This window comes from Porites lutea, chromosome 3 (assembly GCF_958299795.1).
Source record: "Porites lutea chromosome 3, jaPorLute2.1, whole genome shotgun sequence".
NCBI classification, from domain to species: Eukaryota; Metazoa; Cnidaria; class Anthozoa; order Scleractinia; family Poritidae; genus Porites; species Porites lutea.
The window spans coordinates 27,295,912-27,315,510 of NC_133203.1; the positions used below are offsets into that span (position 1 = coordinate 27,295,912).

Below are 19,599 nucleotides of genomic sequence, written 5' to 3' on the forward strand. Positions count from 1 at the left end.
ATTGGCGGATTTCGATCCGTTTTTTGAGTTTCTGTGTTTCAAGGTTCGTTGCTTGTGATCTTATTGTGACCAAAACCCGACGTTAGTATTCCAAATATTTTTGATAGATTTCATCCCTGGACTTCAGACTTCCAAATTTCGATGAGGCAAAAATAATGAAGATTCAGATGAACTTTTGAGATCGTAAAAGTGCGATTAAGTGCCGTGTGCTAGCAGAGCTTTCTTTTCCACATGCCTCTTTAATACCTTGTACAAGACGTTCGCATGGCAGACATTTGCCTCGCTTCGCTTGTTTACTTGCCTTGTTTACGTTAGTACGTATTGCGTGCCTATTGCATATTTGCGTCAAAACAAGCCGTTTCCATTACTCTATTTGGGCCACGCCCAAATAATAATTACTAGTAAAAGGTGGATCAAACAGGTAGAATTTTCTTTTAGTTCTATTTTCCCTATGTTTCCAATGAAAGTAATAGCCTGTGGTGTACCCTTAGTGACAGTCCTGATGCAACCAAGTATGCAAATCTATTGTGGTTTTACTTGATGCCTGGTTCCAAAAATCTAAATGCCTTTATAGTATCTTTATTATTATATTACCATATACAAATCAAAGTAAAATGAAAATTGAACCACAACATTACCAGACAACAGTCACCGTTTATTTCTCATTTTTATCCCTGGTTCATTTTTTACTATACATTGTTTTGACCGTGGTAATTTAATGATGAATACAAATCAAAGGACAATTAAATCTTGATCATAAAGATTCAGTTTTAGGGATAATTTTTCTGTTTCCAAAATAGTTAACCTGTATCTGTAGAGAGTAATTTTAAGAGTACGCCATGAATTTTTTTTTTGAAAAAAGTGTTTTGAAAAAACCAACGGAATAGTGCATGGAAATCTGTGCCACCAAAACTAGTTTCTTATGGTGGGAAAGCACCTAACATGGTTTCAGGGGCCACAATAGGCTTACCAAGAAAAACTGATTTACATAACATTGAGTTAACCAGTGTTTTGAAATAGTTATTATAATGTCCAATGCAACTGACAATTTTTTGGGTTGTGGGAGGGGTTGGGTGTGGAGTGCTCATGGAAGTAAAAGCTTGCTGTTGCTATTATAGGCATTGAAGCAGAAAATGGCTATGAAAATGGGGAACATAAGATTGTAAATATTTTTTGTCATTTTTATGTTTGTAACTCCCCCATTTCAGCTTTTCAAGACTTTTTGCTCAATACATAACCTTGAGTACATAAATCAGGAAATTTGATTCAGTATTCGAGTTTACTTTTCTAATAAAGCTTGTTGGTTTTCCTTTATTTTATTCTTCTCTTTGAACTTCCTTAACTGCCCAGTGGTTACATCCCGTTTTTGTTTGTTTTTTCTTGAAGGGGTTGGGGGAGGGGTTGTGGTAGTTAAAGGGATCTGCCGCTTTATTCACTTGCGGCTCTCACATTTGAAAAGATTGAACGGATTTGGATAAAAAAAGAAGAGATAAAGAGAAATTTATGAAGAAACGCCAACTTAAGTGAAAGAAAAGTTTTATTTGGCACGTACTGTATCACAAATTACTTGTAATATCAAACACAGACTACAATGTTTGGGCAAAACAGTTTATTGACTAGCAGGACGAGACGCTGGCGAGAGGTCAATGAACAAAACCGCCAAGGGTGGAGTGGGCGGGTAAGCGATGTCTTGCTCAAAGCTAACGTGGAGCGATCTGAAAGCCGATACACTAAACCCGCGGAAGACTGGTCCGAAAGGGGCGTGTTCTCTATAGCAATTAGCAATCATCACCCGTGGTGATCCTTGTTCAATTACTTGTAATATCAAACACAGACTACAATGTTTGGGCAAAACAGTTTATTGACTAGCAGGACGAGACGCTGGCGAGAGGTCAATGAACAAAACCGCCAAGGCCCAGACATGGTAGTATGTGGTTGAGAGTGATTTTTATAATTAGAGAAATTAATTAACAGTAACTTGAAGAAATGGAAGATGAAACTAAACAGCAATGTGTGAAATAGCGGCAGCCATGCGAGTAGCAGCCGCCCTCTTTTGTCGATCAGTCATTTCAAGATAAATTAAATAACAGTCACTACGCCAGTCGCCCTGTGCCTTAATTAACTCAGATGGTACTTTAGCTTCAAAGGCAAAGGTAGCGCCACCGCGCCTAAAACTGTGAGGGGAGTAGCTAGTAGAATCGAGACCGACAGCTTTGTTAACCCTGGCCAGAAAAGAACTAAAATGCGGATAGGTGATATGACTCAATGAACTAGCGGACCTAACCGAGAATAATGGCATGTCCTGGGGTACCTGGTTAATCCGAAGGTGGTTAACCAAAGCAGCTACAGGGCACAACAAACTACCCGGAATGCGCGGCAAGGGTAAAGAAAAAAGACGTTCCTGAAACTGAATAGTTTTAGACGCGCGAACTGTGAGATAAGCGAACGATGCATCAAAACAAAGATCTGACCGCAAAAGGACCTCAGGCGAGACTAACGCCGCGCGATCAACAACTAAATTCGACTTGCGTAAAAAGGAGTAAAAAGCTACTAGAAAAAGCGCCCACATAGCGACATGCAAAGGCTTATCAAAATCGAAAAGGTGTACAATGCGTAATAACAATCGTGGAGTGATTGGAGCCTTGCGCTGAACTGCTGTTCCTAAATAACGCTTAACTCCGCGTAACAACAATTTATAACGATAATCACTATCCCAAGTCAAATCATGACCGAGAAACTTATGCATATGCTTAATGCTACTTAAATGATTCAGGATAGTACCATAAACGCGGCCGAGTGACTCTAAATAAGCTATGTAACGTGTAATTAATTTTACAGTCACTGGAAACGGAGCAGACGAAACCGCCTCACAAAATGTCAGATAAATCTTTATATGGGAGTTCAGGTTCCGCCGGGTTGAATCCGCGTATGCTCTCTCAGTCAAGTCGCGTCCAAGAGAATCCAATGCGCGAATATCTGGTGATGGTTGAACTGGCCTGCGACGATCTGCAACAAAGGCTTAAAGCACCCATTAAGAAAGGTTAAAGGCTAAATCCTCGCTGTCAATGGATAACATGTGAAAACAAAGGTTACGCTGAGAAGCGAGTTCATGGAACTTTCTTTGAAACGTAGAATCGGCATCCCAGCGACTAAGACAATCGGCAAAGACATTGTGGACCCCCGGAATATGAGAGACATGTAAGTCTAAATCATAACGCAGGGGCACCCAACGAGAATATAGTTCAAACCACTTAAACATAGCATTGTTAAGTGTATTTTAGTATTTAAACGGTAGATATAGGCATATTTTCATCCCCTAAAAATAATTCATCTGTTCGGATTTGCTAGCTGAAAGTCTAGTGATCCGAAAATTATAGCCACCAAAACTTACCTTTTCCAAAATTTCAGCCAGGAAAAATGCTCCCGAAAATTCTAGGTGACCTTTTTAGGGTAAAAATCCGTTAAAAATAGGCACTTATACCATTATTTAGATGTTCGAAAATCCTAGGAGAGGCACGCAAGCAAGAAATTTTGGCAACAAATGTTCCGAAAATTCTAGATCTCAAATCGTCTTCCGAACAGATATTTTCCGAAAATTGTCGTTGGGTGCCCCTGATAACGAGCTGATGTGAGCCAAAGTTGTCTTAAGCAACGCTGCATGAAGGCATCACTCAATGTGTTCAATCCATGGTTTGCAAACCAGTTTCGGAACTTGGTGTAGCTTTAGTTTTAAAGCTACAGTGTGCAACTCCTATCTGAAGATCGCACTATCCGTGGAAATTCAAAATCCTGCAAACCACACTATAGAGCTGGGCCCAGAGTCATACTGACATGGCAGGAAATAATCACATTCACGGACAAAGAAACTTGCATGCATGCATGTAGTTATTCAGATACAACCATTTTGGAGAAAACCAAAAAAACTATAATCTTTATTCAGCCGTAATAAACAGAGGTCAAAGGATATAAAACACTTTACTAGGGTATCTAAAAGATAGTAATGCTGCGACACATTCTGTTGATACTGGCATTAGTTAGGCAGTGAGTCTTAAGAGAAGCAAAATTGACATTGAATGTCCTATTTACATGTTGGAAAGTACTAGAATAATTACTATCAGTCTATAGAAAGAACTCGTTGGAACGTTGTTTAGAAAATGATCAAGTGGTTATCAACTCTGGTTTTCCCACAGTACATTGTAGGAAATAATAGAAATTCAGATTGTTTATCCATATATTTAATATACGGTGCACGATATTTTCTCTGGAAACACAATACTTTTCTTACTGTTTGTTGCACTTTATTAAGTAACAGTTATTTAGCTATTCTCGGTTTTCACCCACGTGACCAAAGTCCTGACAACGGTTGCTATCCGCCATGTTGGTGTACAAACAAACACTGTAAAGCACATGTTACGAAGTAAGTCGTGATGGTTCTCTGCTTATTTGTGGATTGCCACGCAAGAAGCGGGCGAGATAAAGATGTTTCTTTCTTTAGAGTACCTTCAATTGATACTAATCATGGCGAGGAAGCCGAGGAGCGTTCAATAGAGCGTCGAACGCAGTGGATAGCGGCTATAAGCAGAGATGACTTGACGGAGCAAATCCTAAAAAATGAACGTGTTTGTAGCCGTCATTTCGTCTCAGGTAAGCCAGCAAAAGACTTTGATGGGTTCAATGTTGACTGGGTGCCAACGCTAAATCTGGGACATTCAAAGAGAAAAAAGAAAGATAGCAGTACAGCAGATCAGGATCGGGCAGAGCGAGCTAAAGCTAGATGGAAGAAGAAGTTGAACGAAACAAAAGTAGAGATCGAGGAGAAGAAACTTCGTTTGAATGATGAAGGAACTCAAGCATCCAATATATCCTTTACGCCTTTAAGCGGTGATCTGGGTTTATTAACAGAAGAAACTCAAGAAACAGAGGAAATTGATGTTTCCTTCGCCGATCAAGACATTGCTGAAAATGAGAAAAGTTGTCAGACCGAGGTCAAAAGCTTTGGCGAGATGTGTACTCATACTGACGTTTTACGCCGTAAATTTTATGATGCAACCTCACAGACAGAGGACTTTGATTATTTATTTGCGTCAAATAAAAAAGTCATTGAATTTGACGAAGAGTATTTCAGGAATAGCGACGATAAAGTGCTGTTTTACACTGGTCTTGCGTCAAATAAAAAAGTCAAATAAAAAAGTCATTGAATTTGACGAAGAGTATTTCAGGAATAGCGACGATAAAGTGCTGTTTTACACTGGTCTTCCATCATATGAAATTCTGAACTTTGTGTTTGAACTCGTGTCACCGTCTGTTTCTCGTCGCTCTCAATCACTGAGTCCTTTTCAAGAATTTGTTATGGTCCTGGTTAAGTTGAGATTAGATGTACCTCTTCAAGACCTAGCTTATCGCTTCAACATCTCAGTTCCTACAGTATCCAGGACATTTCATTCTTGGTTGATGACTATGGACATAAGGTTATCGCCATTTGTACACTGGCCTGATCGTGAAAGTCTTATAAGAACAATGCCACAATGCTTCAAGTTCAGCTTTGGAACAAAAACAACTGTAATAATTGACTGCTTCGAAATTTTCATTGAAAAACCCACTAATTTACTTGCTAGAGCACAAACATTCAGTTCCTACAAGCACCACAACACTGTCAAGGTGCTAATTGGTATCACCCCACAAGGTACCATTTCCTATGTTTCTGAGGCATGGGGTGGTCGAACTTCAGACAAGTTTTTGACTGAGAACTGTGGGATATTGAGTAAGTTGGTTCCCGGGGACATGGTGATGGCCGATCGTGGCTTCACTATTCATGAAAGTGTTGCCTTCAAGGGAGCTAAGCTAGTAATTCCAGCTTTTACGAAAGGCAAGGATCAACTTGATCCAGTTGACGTTGAAACAACAAGGGGTATTGCCAGTGTCCGCATCCATGTGGAAAGAGTCATAGGTCTTTTACGTAGCAAATACACAATACTGCAGGGGACACTTCCTACTGATTTTCTCATGAGCAATCCTCATGGATCTTTTGAAGAAGGAACCCCTGTAATTGATCGAGTAATTAAGGTTTGTTCTGCTCTTGTTAATTTATGTCCCCCAATAATACCATTTGACTAGGCTGTTACAATTTATTATTCATAGATAGACAACCAGTGAAACTCTAGAAATGCATTCCATTTTGGGATTTGTTAATAAATGCTCAGAAGGGGAAAAAAGTTTTCAAAACTGGGATGCATTGTTCCCATTCTACAGTTTGAGGTGGACCATGAGTTTTGGTAGCTGTACACAGAGGGCCACACTGTAAATAAGGAGTGGACTTTAGAGGGACCACTAGTTTTATAAATCAAAATTCAAGATAGCAAGTATGGGTTCACTCTGTACCGGTTTTTAGAGTGAGTATAGTTAACCCATGAGAATCTAGTTGACCACTAGTTACTTGTAGACCTCATTTTAATGACTGAAACTTTGAATAAGTGCTAGCTTTGTTTAAGAGAAGGTAATTAAAAAGGTGCGTCAATGACCACATCACAAGCTCCTTCTCATTTTGTAGAACCAAGTTTTATTTAATGGAATAATTTTTGTGGGTTGACCATATAATATTTCAGTAGACATATATATTGGTTACTTATGTCCTTTTATCATTGTCGTCCTTACCTACTATCTTGCTAGTTGTTGTCTGCTTTTTTAGTTCAATGCCATAAATTAGTTTCACTTTAGAAATATCAAAAATAGTTCCACTACAAAATTTCTACCATTGTTTGTTTGATTAGATAAAATAAAATAGTACTTTGTTTTGATTAAAAGAAATTGTAAAAAGGTTATTCAAACCATGTCTGTCTTGTTTACACCTGTTTTGGATAACTTGACTTAACAAGACAGTTTATGCATAAATCTAAAGTGATGACTTGCGCAGTGCACCTCGTGGAGGTAGGACGTGTTTTTGTGAGCTCCACCAAATATGCTGTTCTAAACGCTTTAATAACGTACCTGTCATGGAAACCTACAAATAGATATAACCAGAAATGGGGAAGGACAAAGCGGACAAGAATCCGAGCAAAAGGCTGAGAGAAAATGGCTCGCAAACGGATGAAGATGATGAACATGTGGGGTCGGTGGAGTAATGTCAGCACGCCTCGAGGAAATGAACACTAAACTAGATCAAGTTTTAACAGCGTGTGGTGAAATTGCACTACTAAAAGATGAAATACGCAAGCTGAGAGATGAAGTAAAGAATTTAAAACAATCTTTGCAATCTGCCGAGGAAGAAATTGAAAGTCTACAAGAAAGTCAGAAAGAAACTTCTGCACAAGTAAAAGAAAACAATGAAGACATTGACTTCTTGTTCGAGGACATTGAAGCGCTAAGACGCAGAAACATCAAGTTGGAAGCCTATACAAGACGCGAGAATGTAAGAATTTTCAATGTCGGGGAAGAAGAGGATGAAAATACTGAAGAGCTGGTAAGAAGTGTCTTCGTCGCTAATTTGAAAATCCCGGCGGATAAAGTCAACGATATCCGCTTTGAGCGAGTTCACCGAATCTCCACTAATAATTCTAGTCTAAGAGCTCCGTCCTATCCCAAACCAATTATTGCTCGTTTCAGTCATTATCAGGACAAAGAATATGTTCGCTCCTTCTATAAGAACTTAAAAGGAACCAACATCGGTTTCTCAGATGATTTCCCGAAAGAAATTGAAGAAATTCATAGAAAACTTTATCCAGTGCTTAAAAAGGCCAAGCAGGATAAGCAAAAAGCCTTCTTTAATTTTGATAAATTGATAATCAATGGCCAAATATACAGAGGAAAGGAAACTAAAGACCTTCCCTATTATTGTAAAATGGCAAAAAATTATTAATGTATTAATTCCATGATCGGTTTCAAACTGAACAGTGAATCTACGTCCACTAGATGTTAAGAATTTTGTTTAATATCAGTTTATATGTAAATGTACTATGTGTTCTGTTTTGTTTTATTATTTTCGCAGTTGGAGGAGAAAATGTCTTTTGTCTCACTCTTTTTGAATGCTTCGTTAAACATTGGAAAGTACTAATCCCAAACAATATATGCATTTTTATAAAACACAACTGAAACGGTAGATTTATTTAAATTAGTTTCTTTGAACGTAAGGGGCATAAGTAATTTTCATAAAAGAAGAACTATGTTCACCTGGTGCCGAAAAAGAAAAGCTGACGTAATATTCCTGCAAGAAACGCATTCAAAAGAGGATTCAGAAAAATAATGGGCAAATGAATGGGGTGGTAAAGCATTTTTCTCACATGGCAGTCCAAATTCATGTGGGGTTGCGATATTGATTAGGAATAATTTTAATTGTGTAATCCAAAAATCCATTGTTGATCCCCAGGGAAGATTTATTATTTTGAAGGCAGGCATTCAGGATAAGGTGTACATTTTAGTTAATATTTATGCGCCAAACAAAGATAAAGTCAGCGGCAAATTTTATAAAAACCTACATAGAGTGCTACAGACAGAAGACTTAGATTGTGAAGAAAATGTAATCATTGGAGGGGATTTTAACTGTCCTCTTGACCCTAAGCTGGATGAGAAAGGTGGCGTTATGGTTCCTAGAAAAATGGTTATTGATAATATTGAATGTTTACAAAATGAATTGGACCTTGTCGACGTCTGGAGAATTAAAAATCCGCAATCTAGAAGTTACACTTGGAGCCAAAAATCTCCACCAATTTTCTGTCGTTTAGATTACTGGCTGATATCAAACAACTTACAGGATTTTGTAAATACAACCGATATCATTCCCGCTATAAAAACTGATCATGCAGCAATTGAGTTGAATCTAACCGACTCCAATCAGAACTCAAAGGGGCCCGGCTTCTGGAAAATGAACGTCTCTCTTCTCGAAGATCCGAATTATCTGGAAGAATTAAAACAAAATATTCCACTTTGGAAAACAACAGGAAGTGATAATTTATCAGACAAAAGGTGCATCTGGCATTATCTTTTCAGTTGCCTTGAGGCTTTTAATTTTGGCCCCAATTTTATAAATTGGGTCAAAATGTTTTATACAAATATTCAAAGCTGTGTAATAAATAATGGAATGGCATCAGACTATTTTACTTTAGAACGTGGTGTGAGGCAGGGTGATCCTTTGTCCCCTTACCTCTTTATCTTAGCTGTTGAAAGCTTGGCAATCTCCATTCGTCAAAATGCTGATACCAAAGGAATTAAAATAGAAAATTACGAAGCCAAGCTATTGCAATACGCAGACGATACCACAGCAATCCTGTCTGATGAAAGTTCTGCAAAAACGTTATTTCAAGAACTAGAAGTATTTAAGAACTTCAGTGGGTTGGAGATAAATAGCTCTAAAACAGAAGGAATGTGGATTGGTTCGCTTAAAAGAAAAGATGAAAAACCGTTTGGTATTAAATGGCCCAGTGAACCCGTAAAAGCTTTAGGAACCTTTTTTACATATGACCAATCATTACTTTACGAAAAAAACTTTCAAGAGAAGGTTGACAGCATAAAGAAGCTGACAAATATATGGTCATCTAGAGGACTGTCCATTTATGGTAAAGTAACTATAATCAAATCATTACTTATTCCCAAACTAGTTTTTATATCTTCGGTTCTTTCACCTCCAGGTAAAATCATCAAACAAGTGAATAGTATAATTTTCTCCTTTTTATGGAATGGAAAGGATAAAGTAACGAGGCTCTCTTCAATAAACAGTTATGAAGACGGTGGCATAAAAATGACAGATATTGAAAGCTTGGTCAAAGCTGTACGACTAGCTTGGCTAAAACGTGTTTTCAGCGATAATGAAAGTACGAGGAAATTTTACTTGTTTCATCTCCTACGTAGTGTTGGTGGTCTTTTACTTTTTAAATGCAATTATGCAATGAACGATCTTTCAATCAACTCGGTTTTCTACAGAGAACTCTTAGAATGTTGGTTAGAATTTCGAAATCTCTTTTTAGCTAACAAAGAACGGCTCTGTATAATTTGGAATAACAAAGATATAAGAATAGATGGAAAACCAGTCTTTTATAAATCTTATTATGACTCGGGGATATGTATTATTAAAGATCTCTTGTTTAATCTCGACAATATAGAATCCTTTAATGCAATCAATAACATAATTGAGAAAGCTAATTTTCTTACATGGACAGGTCTCAGGCATGCAATTCCTTCTATTCTGAAAACAATAGAGTATACTACCTTTACAGAAAATACTTATTTTACAAAGGGGAATGAGATTTTTGACATAGCGGAAAAGAAAACGAAAGACTACTACTCTTTAATAATATCAAATAAAGCACAACTACCTAGTAATGCAAAGAATTTAAAACATGATTTTGGCTTATCTGACGAAGACTTAAAAATTGCTTACAACCTTCCCCACCTGACAACACAGGAGCCTTACGTCAAATCCTTTCAATATAAAGTTTTAAATTCAATACTTTACACTAATGCAAAACTTTTTAAAATTGGATATCTCCAGCATGACAAATGTACTTTTTGCAAGACTGAACAGGAAACATTATGTCACTTTCTATTTTACTGTCAGCACTCAAATATGTTGTGGAAAAATGTTGAACAGTATTATTTAACAATAACAAAGGAATTTCACGGGTTGTGTTTACGAGAGGTTATAATTGGAATAACGATGTCAAAATGCCCCTTGTTAAATTATCTGATATTAATTGGTAAATTGTATTTATGGGATTGCAGAAAGAAACAGGTACTTCCAAACATCGAAGGTTTCAAATTTAAAGTAAGAATTAAATACCAAGTTGAAAAATATATTTCCACTAAGAATAATAAATTAGAAACCTTTTATGAAAAATGGCCAAAAGACATTTCTCCCCTTTAATTAAGTTCGTAAGTATGTAATTAAAAATGTAATCTTTTATTCGACACTTTTTTTTTTTTTTGTATTTTTGTATATTTTTTTTTGTATGTGTGGTTATGTTTTTGTTTTTTTTTTATTTTAGAGCGTACTGTAAATATTAAGTGTTAATCTCTCTTTTATCTACATAATTAAGTATTAATTAATTCTTTGTAAAATAAGCCTCATTCGGCAATTGCGCGGCTGTTTTGTGGCTGTAATGTTTATAATTGTGAAATGTAGATAATTGTAAGTATGTCTGTTATTGCGGTTGTTTAGAACTTTGTAATTATCTTCTTTTTAAGTAGTTCTTTGTAATTATAGTAATAAATGTCTTGAATAAAAAAAAAAAAAAAAATCTAAAGTGATCACTTGATCACTGACTTCGCCTTAATAACAGGTTTATCTTCGCATTAATAGTCTTTTGTTTTGACTACAACTAGAACAGCTTATATGAAGCATACATATCAATATTATATGTATCTCTTGTACATTTTGATTAAAATACACTTGTATATACAGTAAAATGCATGGCTAATTCGAGTGTCAGTAACAGTTTATAATTACTTTAAATCTGGGGAAATGAGCTGAGCACTCCACTTTTAAGGCATGTAGACAAATGAGGTCGCATCTGTGGTACATCAAATGTGACAATACTCGGGTCTCTGCCATACACTATACAGGTTGCAAATGCAATAGAGAACACACCACAATCACTGCCATTTCCTTGTTGCTGGACAGGTACAATGTTCATTCCCGTAAAATTGTTTGCCATGAGATCTTTCAGTTGTTCTTCCACTTCACTAGCAATGATGTCATGGAATAAGCTGTCATACAAGTTTACTCTGCCCGGTAAACAACCAACAGAGCTAGTGCAGACCCAATGTTGGTTACCTGTGTGCAGAATTTGCACAAATTCACTTGTTACTACATCAAAGTTTCTTACTGGTCCCAGGGTAGTCCTTTGAAATCCCTTGATCAGGGGATTTACTTGTTTCAGTAAAATGTGAGCTTCTTGTATGACACTGCAGTCCAACCATCCAGTTGGAGATTCAATGATATCATATTCAGCCTGAGTAAAATTCCCTAGAGAGGCTGTCTTATCAATGTTTCCATGACTAACTTTAGTTATTTGCACTGCACGAAAAAACGGATTTAAACAGGTTTGCAACAGAAGTAAATATGATGCAAATTTAGCCCTCTAAATTTGACCAAAATTATCACCAGAAGTAATTATGATGCAAACACAGATGTTTATTCCGTTGAAATTGCGTGCAAATACGACGTAAACCTGAAATCTACTTCACATTTGCTTCGTATTTGATACCTCCGCAAATCAACAAATCCGGTGTACATTTACTCCAGATTTGCTCTCTGTGGAAAAATAGTGTTTGCTTTCTGAAAAAATCTAAGCAAACATGTTGCAAATCTATATGTATGCATCAGTGTTTTCCAACGTTTACCCAAACTACATCCAAAAACTTTCGCGTGCGTTTTACTCATGTAACATGTGCAAATATTTACTTTTGGACAAAATTTGCATTACTTCCAAATAACCAAATTTGCGAGTGCTTTCGGTATACTGATAGTATTCGTTCTGATGAGGGATGAACGTTCGAAACGCCATCTTCTTGAGGTGACAATGTCAACCTAGCTAGTAGACTAAACAATTTTCCAACTTCCACTCCGCAACCGACACAGCATCAGTCCACTTTAAAGGAAAACTAACCCCTTAACAAATTTTGACCATGAACTGAGGCATTTCGAAGGCAATAAAAAAGGAAAGAAGGGTAATCTAAAGTGTGTATAATGAACACAAGTCATGGGGTGGATAAAGATCCCCCCTGAAAGCATAACCTTTATTTCCAAAATAATTTGGAATTAACACTATTTTACATCAGTTCAATTATACCATGTCATAGAAAATACAGTCAATCAGAGTACAGATCGACTAGTTGACGGTTTTTTAAAGAATCGGTTTGAGCAATGTCACCGCCAAATTTTTCCACTGGCGTTTATTAGTCTTGTCTTGTATTTTCTTTAAAAAACGCTGCATTACAATGAAAAAGAGTGACATTGGGTAAGCCATTCAAACAATTTTTCTTTCCAAAACGTAGAAAGCATGTCAGCAAGATAGCGAAGTTTTGCTAAATTTCAACGAATTGCTAAAAAATAAAGACAAATTCAAGTTTATGGTAGCATAAACTGATGTTAATAAACCTGAGAATTATGCCCTATGAAACCACACTTATTGACGTACTAGCAACAGTCATGTCTCTGTTCTTTTGTCACACAAAATTCAACATTTGAATAAGCTTTTGTACTAAGTAATGGTAGGTACTAGCTCAAAGTACAAGAAAGAACAATGGACAGTAACTAGTTGTTTGATTACAATGTATCATTCTCCTTTGACTAGACTGCACTAAGGTTCCATTCATATTACCACATGCTCATCATGCACATGTGCTCCTCTATTTGCCGTACACTGTCCTTTCCCAGTCAGTTCTCTTAGGGCTTCGGTTCATTCACAACAGCGTTTTTTCCCTCCCACCCACCCTTTGTTCTGACTGGAACCTTTGTTTATCTCTTTCGATTATTAATTATGTTCACTATATATTTAGCATGACCAGAACGTATTTCAAGCAGATCATTATTTTATTTTTCTACATCTAAATGTATGTTAAAGATTAATTATTTATATTATGGTGTTATACTGGACTAGGTCTTATTCCTTCATTAAGTTCCTGGGATGTGAAACTACTGTCTTGCTTCCCAATAAAAGTAGTGGCAGGGAAGTGCAACCCCTAGCTGCACTTTACCCCACAGTAAGGCTTAGCCTTTGGAGACAGGTCTGGAAAAATTTCCACTCCAGGGTGTGGACCCCCGGTCACACCTGATCTGTACTCCACCCAGGATGACCACCCCTCCTGGTTCCCCTTAGTTCCTAGTGACTGGGGGATATGGGCCTCACCCCCAGAGACTACCAGGACTCCTGTCCAGGGTGGCTACCCCCGGTACCACTCAATCTTGTCTCCCCCCAGGAGGGCTTCTCTCCTGGTCCCCTTACCCCTAGATTTAAGCACTTCCCTGCCACCAGAATTTTGCCCATTACCTATTGTGTGTTTTCTGTGTGGTACCTGGCATAGAGCCTTTATGCAAAAACACTGCCAATTGGAAGAGTTTATTAGCTCACTTATTAAAAAATAATAACTACAGTGTTCATGTAGTTCTACTGTGGCCATGGCCTAAATCTTAAAAGAAGAAAGAAAATCATAAGAGCACAACATGCTGAATTCTTTGTTAGAAGTCTCCCAGTCCAAACCAAAACTGATCCCAATACAAGAAAGTTATCTACTTTGTGAGTGCTTATACACTAGGGATTCACCATCAGGTTTTGACACCTCATTTCACTGCCATTTTAAATAAGTAAAGCGATGTTCAGGAGTGATTAAAAGCAATAGAACCAGATCCACTCTCCATCATGTATTTTGGGATCCAGAGCTTCTCTTTCAAATGACCCACAAGGGAATGGTATTTACTGCAGAAATAACACGGTCCATTACCAAAACTTGTCGTCCATTATTTGTATTCACTACAAAGTTTGCTTTGGCTAACTTAACAGATGAAACATCTGTCCTGTCCCGTTCCGGTGTGCTGCCTGAAGATGAAAACATCTGGGCAACTACAAGCTTCCACCTACTCTGCAGTGAACACACACTTGTGAAATTTAAGTGATTGAACAATGTTGAGTTTAGCCTTTGGTATTTACCTTTCTAATCATGATGATATCACACAGTGAGTCTGGAAAAATGAATACCTCTGCCAATCATTGAATTTGCCTTACAAGAGAAGCTTCTGCTAACTTAACAGATGAAACATCTGTCCTGTCCCGTTTCCGGTGCGCTGCCTAAAGATGAAAACATCTGGGCAACTACAAGCTTCCACCTACTCTGTAAAGAAAACCGAATTAAAGGTAAATATTTCACCATCACTTTTCTGTAGTTCCAAGCTTGCAAAGGAGGTCATTTGAAAAAAGAAACCCTGGCAGTATGACCAGAAACAGTGGTTTTGGCTTTCAATTGAGCCTGAAGTAAATAACAATTCTCCCACAGAATGTGAAATCCTTACTTGTGCAGTAAAATATGTCATACAATAGTCAAATCCACATTATAAATTTAAATTCATAGCCAGGTCATTTTAAAAACAGAAGAAAAATAACCTAAGATCGGACAGAGTGGACTCGGCTTTCAGTCAACCTAAAGCAAAACTTCAGTAACTTATCAGTAATTTTATTAGAAAGCTATTTTTTAAAAAATAAAGGTCACAATATTAACATCATTAAAACACTTTTACCCTTTAAGCCCCAATATCCAAATACAAAATTTCCCTAATAATCTCCACGCATTAGTCGAGAGAATTAATTTGTTGAAAGATGAAACCCTTCTCCTTGTGGTGTTTATGTTGTTGTCATAATCTTTTCCTTTAATGAAGTAATGATGTTGTGAAGGGAAAACTGTTTTGGGTGACTCTTGGGACTTAAAGGGTTTGTAGCCCTGCCACAGTGTCCTTGACAGCGTGATATACAGTTTTAGTTAGTGGTAATATGACAACCAATAGAGAGAAGGAGTATGATGTCACTTTACCATTGTAGCAACATTTCTGGATCACAACAGTGGGGAGCTTAAGCATTAACCACAGCGACGGCAAAAAAGAAATCAGTTTATTATATAAACACCAATGAAATACTAGGTGAGCTTTCTTGCGAAAACTTGATATCTTCACGGGTGAAAATAACATGTTATCTTCACATGTGAAAATATCACCTTTGCTATGGCTAGATAATAAATCGAGCCTTTCACAGCAAAAAACTGTCAAAGTGTAATGGTTTGGTATTTCATTGGTGTTTACATAATAAATAGGACATTACATGGCTGCTTGGAGATACAAAATTTCTCTTCTCGTTCAACACTTGAAGAGAAATTTCTTATCTCCGCATGACCGTGTAATATCCTCTATTTATGTTAGCAAAACAACAACTTTGCACGTGCATCACGTTTTTTTGTACATTTCTTATCCATCATTGCAAGTCTGCAACTTGAAACTTCCTAATTTCACGTCACTGGTTTATGGAGTTGGTGAACACAGCACAAGAATTTTCTTTTTCTTTTTCTAAAGTCAGATATGGTCCTTTTGGATTCAACCCCAGAAAATAATTTGGCCACGATTTTACAAATTAAAAGAAACTGAATAAGATTGATAAGTTTGAAACAGTGTGAATTCACTTTTAAAGTGACCTTTTCACTTTGTTGCAATCAAGCAATTTGACATAACGACTTCTCCTCTCTATTTAATATCAAGAACCTAATCATGATGACAGAGACTTGACACTGACCAAGAGGTGATCCAAAGAAGGCCTAGCATTTGGGTCATTCTTTAAGCTGCATTCACTAAGGGAGAGAAGTGGCTTGCAACCAATCTTGGTTGCAATCTGCCTTAATAGACGGCCAAGGGCATATACATCACTTGCATGAGATGGAGGGTGAGTTCCTGCACCAACTTCAGGGGCAACATGTGTGTACTTCTGTTTGTATGTCTCTTGTTCTTGTTTGGACAAAACTTTTCTACTGGCTTCTTGTTTTCTAATGCACTTTCCAAAATCAATGATTACTGGCACAAACAGTGTATTCTTGTATGTAAGCAAGATGTTATCACCTTTTATATCCTGATGAATCAGTCCAGAGTTGTGCAACACTTTGAGTGCTTCTAGAAGTTGCAAAATGACATCAAACCACTCTTGATTTTTTAAAACCAAGGTACGGCTGTGTAAAGTCCTGTGAAGAGTGTATGCTTTGCCTTCCACATTGCAAAACTGAAGTATTAACAGGTAAGGTTTGCTTTGTACACAAATACCATAAACGTAGGGAAAACATGGGTGATCCAACTGTTTCATCAGTGATGCTTCTTTGATAACACTGGACTCTGATGACAGGTGTGTGTTAAATTGTTTAACAGCAACTGAAATCCCTCTGTAATACATTTTATAGCAACGTCCAAAGACACCACATCCCAGTAACAGAGGTTGGTCAGTAGAACCACTTGGATCTTTCACATGACTGAGATGACTTCTCTTTACATGTGACACCAGTTGATCTGCAGAAACTGAGGCATCTTTATGTGCCTGTTTCTCATTTCCCTTGGTGTTTGATTTATCCATTTTGCTAGTCTGAAAAAAATTAATACCATTCTTGCCAATTATGAAATCTGATTGGTTCTAATGTATCGGTCAAATCGAAGCTTCAACATGCCCCCCCCCCCCCCCCGGGCAACGCCCCGGGCATTTGACTTTTTTGAAAATTATTGTTCTAATTCCCGCCTACCGGGGCCAAAATGCCGTTCAAAAGCCCCACACTAGGGTCCATTCAGGTGATCAAATGCCCCCACCCCGGGAACATTTCACAGGCACAAAAATGACAGAAGGACGGCGGAAACGCCTTCAGTTGTCGAACAAAATCTTTATAAATATAACAAAAACTGAGCAACACTGTTAGCGTATTTACTACGAACAAAAGTCTCGTGCAAAGCGGCGGAATTCGCCGCTACAAGGTCACTGAATGCTCAGCTTTTCTTCGTCATGCAACATACAAAGCGTTCTATTCAAAAAGATCCCACATATTGAGATTACTACATCATGACCATTTCACTGACATGCATCGTCGCTCACCTTATTAATTAACATACTTGCCGTAGGTCAAAGTAGTTGACCGTTTTATTTTATTTTATTTCATTTTATGTTGTTGTATTGAATCGCCGGTATAGGTATTGTATTTCATTGTAAACACAACAATAAAATACATTCATACATTCAAAGCCTGAATCCAATATTAAAAATTTTAAAATTTAAATACTTCAAATATGGCACAAAGCTTGTTTAAGCTCTTTCCTCGTAACCAATTGGCCACAAAGGCACAATCTTTTCCACGAAAATCTTCTAACCCTGCATGATAGCTCGCCACGCAAAAATAATATTTTACATGAAATCGAGGGTGGAGTTCAAATTCCCCACCCCTAAAGCATGGGGATCAAATTCCCCACCCCCTGGAAGACTCTGATCATCAAATTCCCGCCTCCCCGGGACGGCAAAGGTGTCAAATGCCCAGGGTATGCCCGGGGAGGGGGGGCGGGCATGTTCAAGCTTCGATTTGACCGATACATAAGTAGCCCTTACATTTTTTAATTGCTTAATTTTGCTGACGCACCCATTCCACCCTCCCCTCTAGATCCGCTCCTGATCTAGTATAAACAAGAACGCGGTAAATCGCGTCCTAGGGCTTTGAAATTTCAAAGTTTTCTGGGGAAGCATACCACAGACTTTTCCAAAAGGAGGGGATTAGCGGTACCTTGTTGTTACAGTCGGTTACTGTATTTAAACCTGCTGGCTACTTCAATTAGTATTGAAATCATTGTAATGAATACATAGCTGTGAGGTATTTGCAGAAGCGGCAGATTTTATAAGTCTTAACCCTTCACTGTAAACATTAGATGATATTTAACGGACTACGAAAAATTACATCAAATGACGTTCCTACCTGTTCACGAAGATGTAGGGCATGCCATTTAGCGTAGTACTTCCTCGCAAGATGGAGCAATCTTTCATTCTTCGCTAGGGTCATCGCTCGCTCATCTTCAAGTGCTAACAAAGCTTTTCTTCTTTTATCTTCTTTGTTCGCGGCTCTAACCTTTCTCTTTCGCTTTCTTCTTTCGTTCTGCATTGCTGCTCTTTCGTTAGGGGTATTCTTTCTCCAAGAAAATGGCTGGTTTGTCTTCATAATATTTATACGATGCTTATTACTCCCGTCCATATTTCCCGCTTCTGAGCCTTTTCCCGCGTAAAATTGGGTCAGCAATGATGCTCAATTAGATAATTACTCTATTTATGATACACGAAATCTCCATAACCCCAACCCCATTCAGATAAGGAAACAATAAATCACTGCGTTCAGTTTCTTTTGAAAAGCTTGAATTTATTATCACCAGATCATAACAATAAATACGCATGTATAGATAAAACATATTATTATACATTCAAAATATTTCCCCTATTCTGATTGGCTAAAAGCACATGTTTAATTCACCATAACCAGTTACTGATGACCAAATTTGGAAGAATTTTGTGTTTAACGAGGAAATGACGTCAAAAATGCAGCCTTCTACAGGTTAATGAACAGTTAACTGAGAAGACCTGGGGACAAGGTTGAGTTGTTTTGGTTGTGAAAACAAAAATGGCCGCCACTTCACCCGTTTCCAGAGTAATAACTTCAGTTGGAACTAGGCAAAGTAATAGTTAAAAACATGGCAAAAACAGCAAGAAGACAACTCAGAGGGCGACATCTGATATTTGGAGAATATTTGCGGAGCTGGACAAACCTAAACGCACACTATCAAAGTTGAACTGAACATTGATGGATCAATGAAGGTAAGCATGTTTTAGCTATGTTTTTGAACTAGGAATTATTTTGAATGAATAATAAAACAATAATTATTGAATTCGGCTTTCATATCATATGAAGAATTATGGAGATCTCGGAGGGAGTTATCCGCCTCGGCATACAGTCTCGACGGATAACACCCTCCTTTATCTCCATAATTCTTCATAACATACACAGCCTCATTCATTAACTGTGAAATATTAACTATTAACACTTGAGAATTAAATCATGCCCTTTTTTAAAATAATA

The 19,599-nt window shown here is 37.5% G+C and overlaps 2 protein-coding genes across 2 annotated transcripts; one reads left to right on the top strand and one right to left on the bottom strand.

Annotated features, from left to right (window-relative positions):
• The first annotated feature begins 5,457 nt into the window (after nucleotides 1-5,457).
• Nucleotides 5,458-6,163, top strand: LOC140930824 (uncharacterized). Its single transcript, XM_073380536.1, has one exon. The coding sequence runs from the start codon at nucleotides 5,458-5,460 to the stop codon at nucleotides 6,112-6,114; it is 657 nt and encodes a 218-aa protein (XP_073236637.1). The 3' UTR covers nucleotides 6,115-6,163.
• Nucleotides 6,164-16,229: 10,066 nt separating this feature from the next.
• On the bottom strand, nucleotides 16,230-18,751 carry LOC140930801 (tyrosine protein-kinase src-1-like). The gene is made up of 2 exons (XM_073380514.1): nucleotides 18,451-18,751; nucleotides 16,230-17,087 (listed from the first exon to the last, which is right to left on the bottom strand). The coding sequence occupies exons 1-2, from the start codon at nucleotides 18,721-18,723 to the stop codon at nucleotides 16,230-16,232; spliced, it is 1,131 nt and encodes a 376-aa protein (XP_073236615.1). The 5' UTR covers nucleotides 18,724-18,751.
• Between the last annotated feature and the right edge of the window lie 848 nt (nucleotides 18,752-19,599).

Bases quoted from the DNA above. Each gene is read 5' to 3' on its own strand.
- LOC140930824 (XM_073380536.1), top strand. From the start codon at position 5,458: ATGGACATAAGGTTATCGCCATTTGTACACTGGCCTGATCGTGAAAGT.
- LOC140930801 (XM_073380514.1), bottom strand. From the start codon at position 18,723: ATGGACGGGAGTAATAAGCATCGTATAAATATTATGAAGACAAACCAG. The intron at 17,088-18,450 runs GTAGGAACGTCA...AATTTTTTTCAG, and splicing joins CCCTACATCTTCGTGAACAG to ACTAGCAAAATGGATAAATC.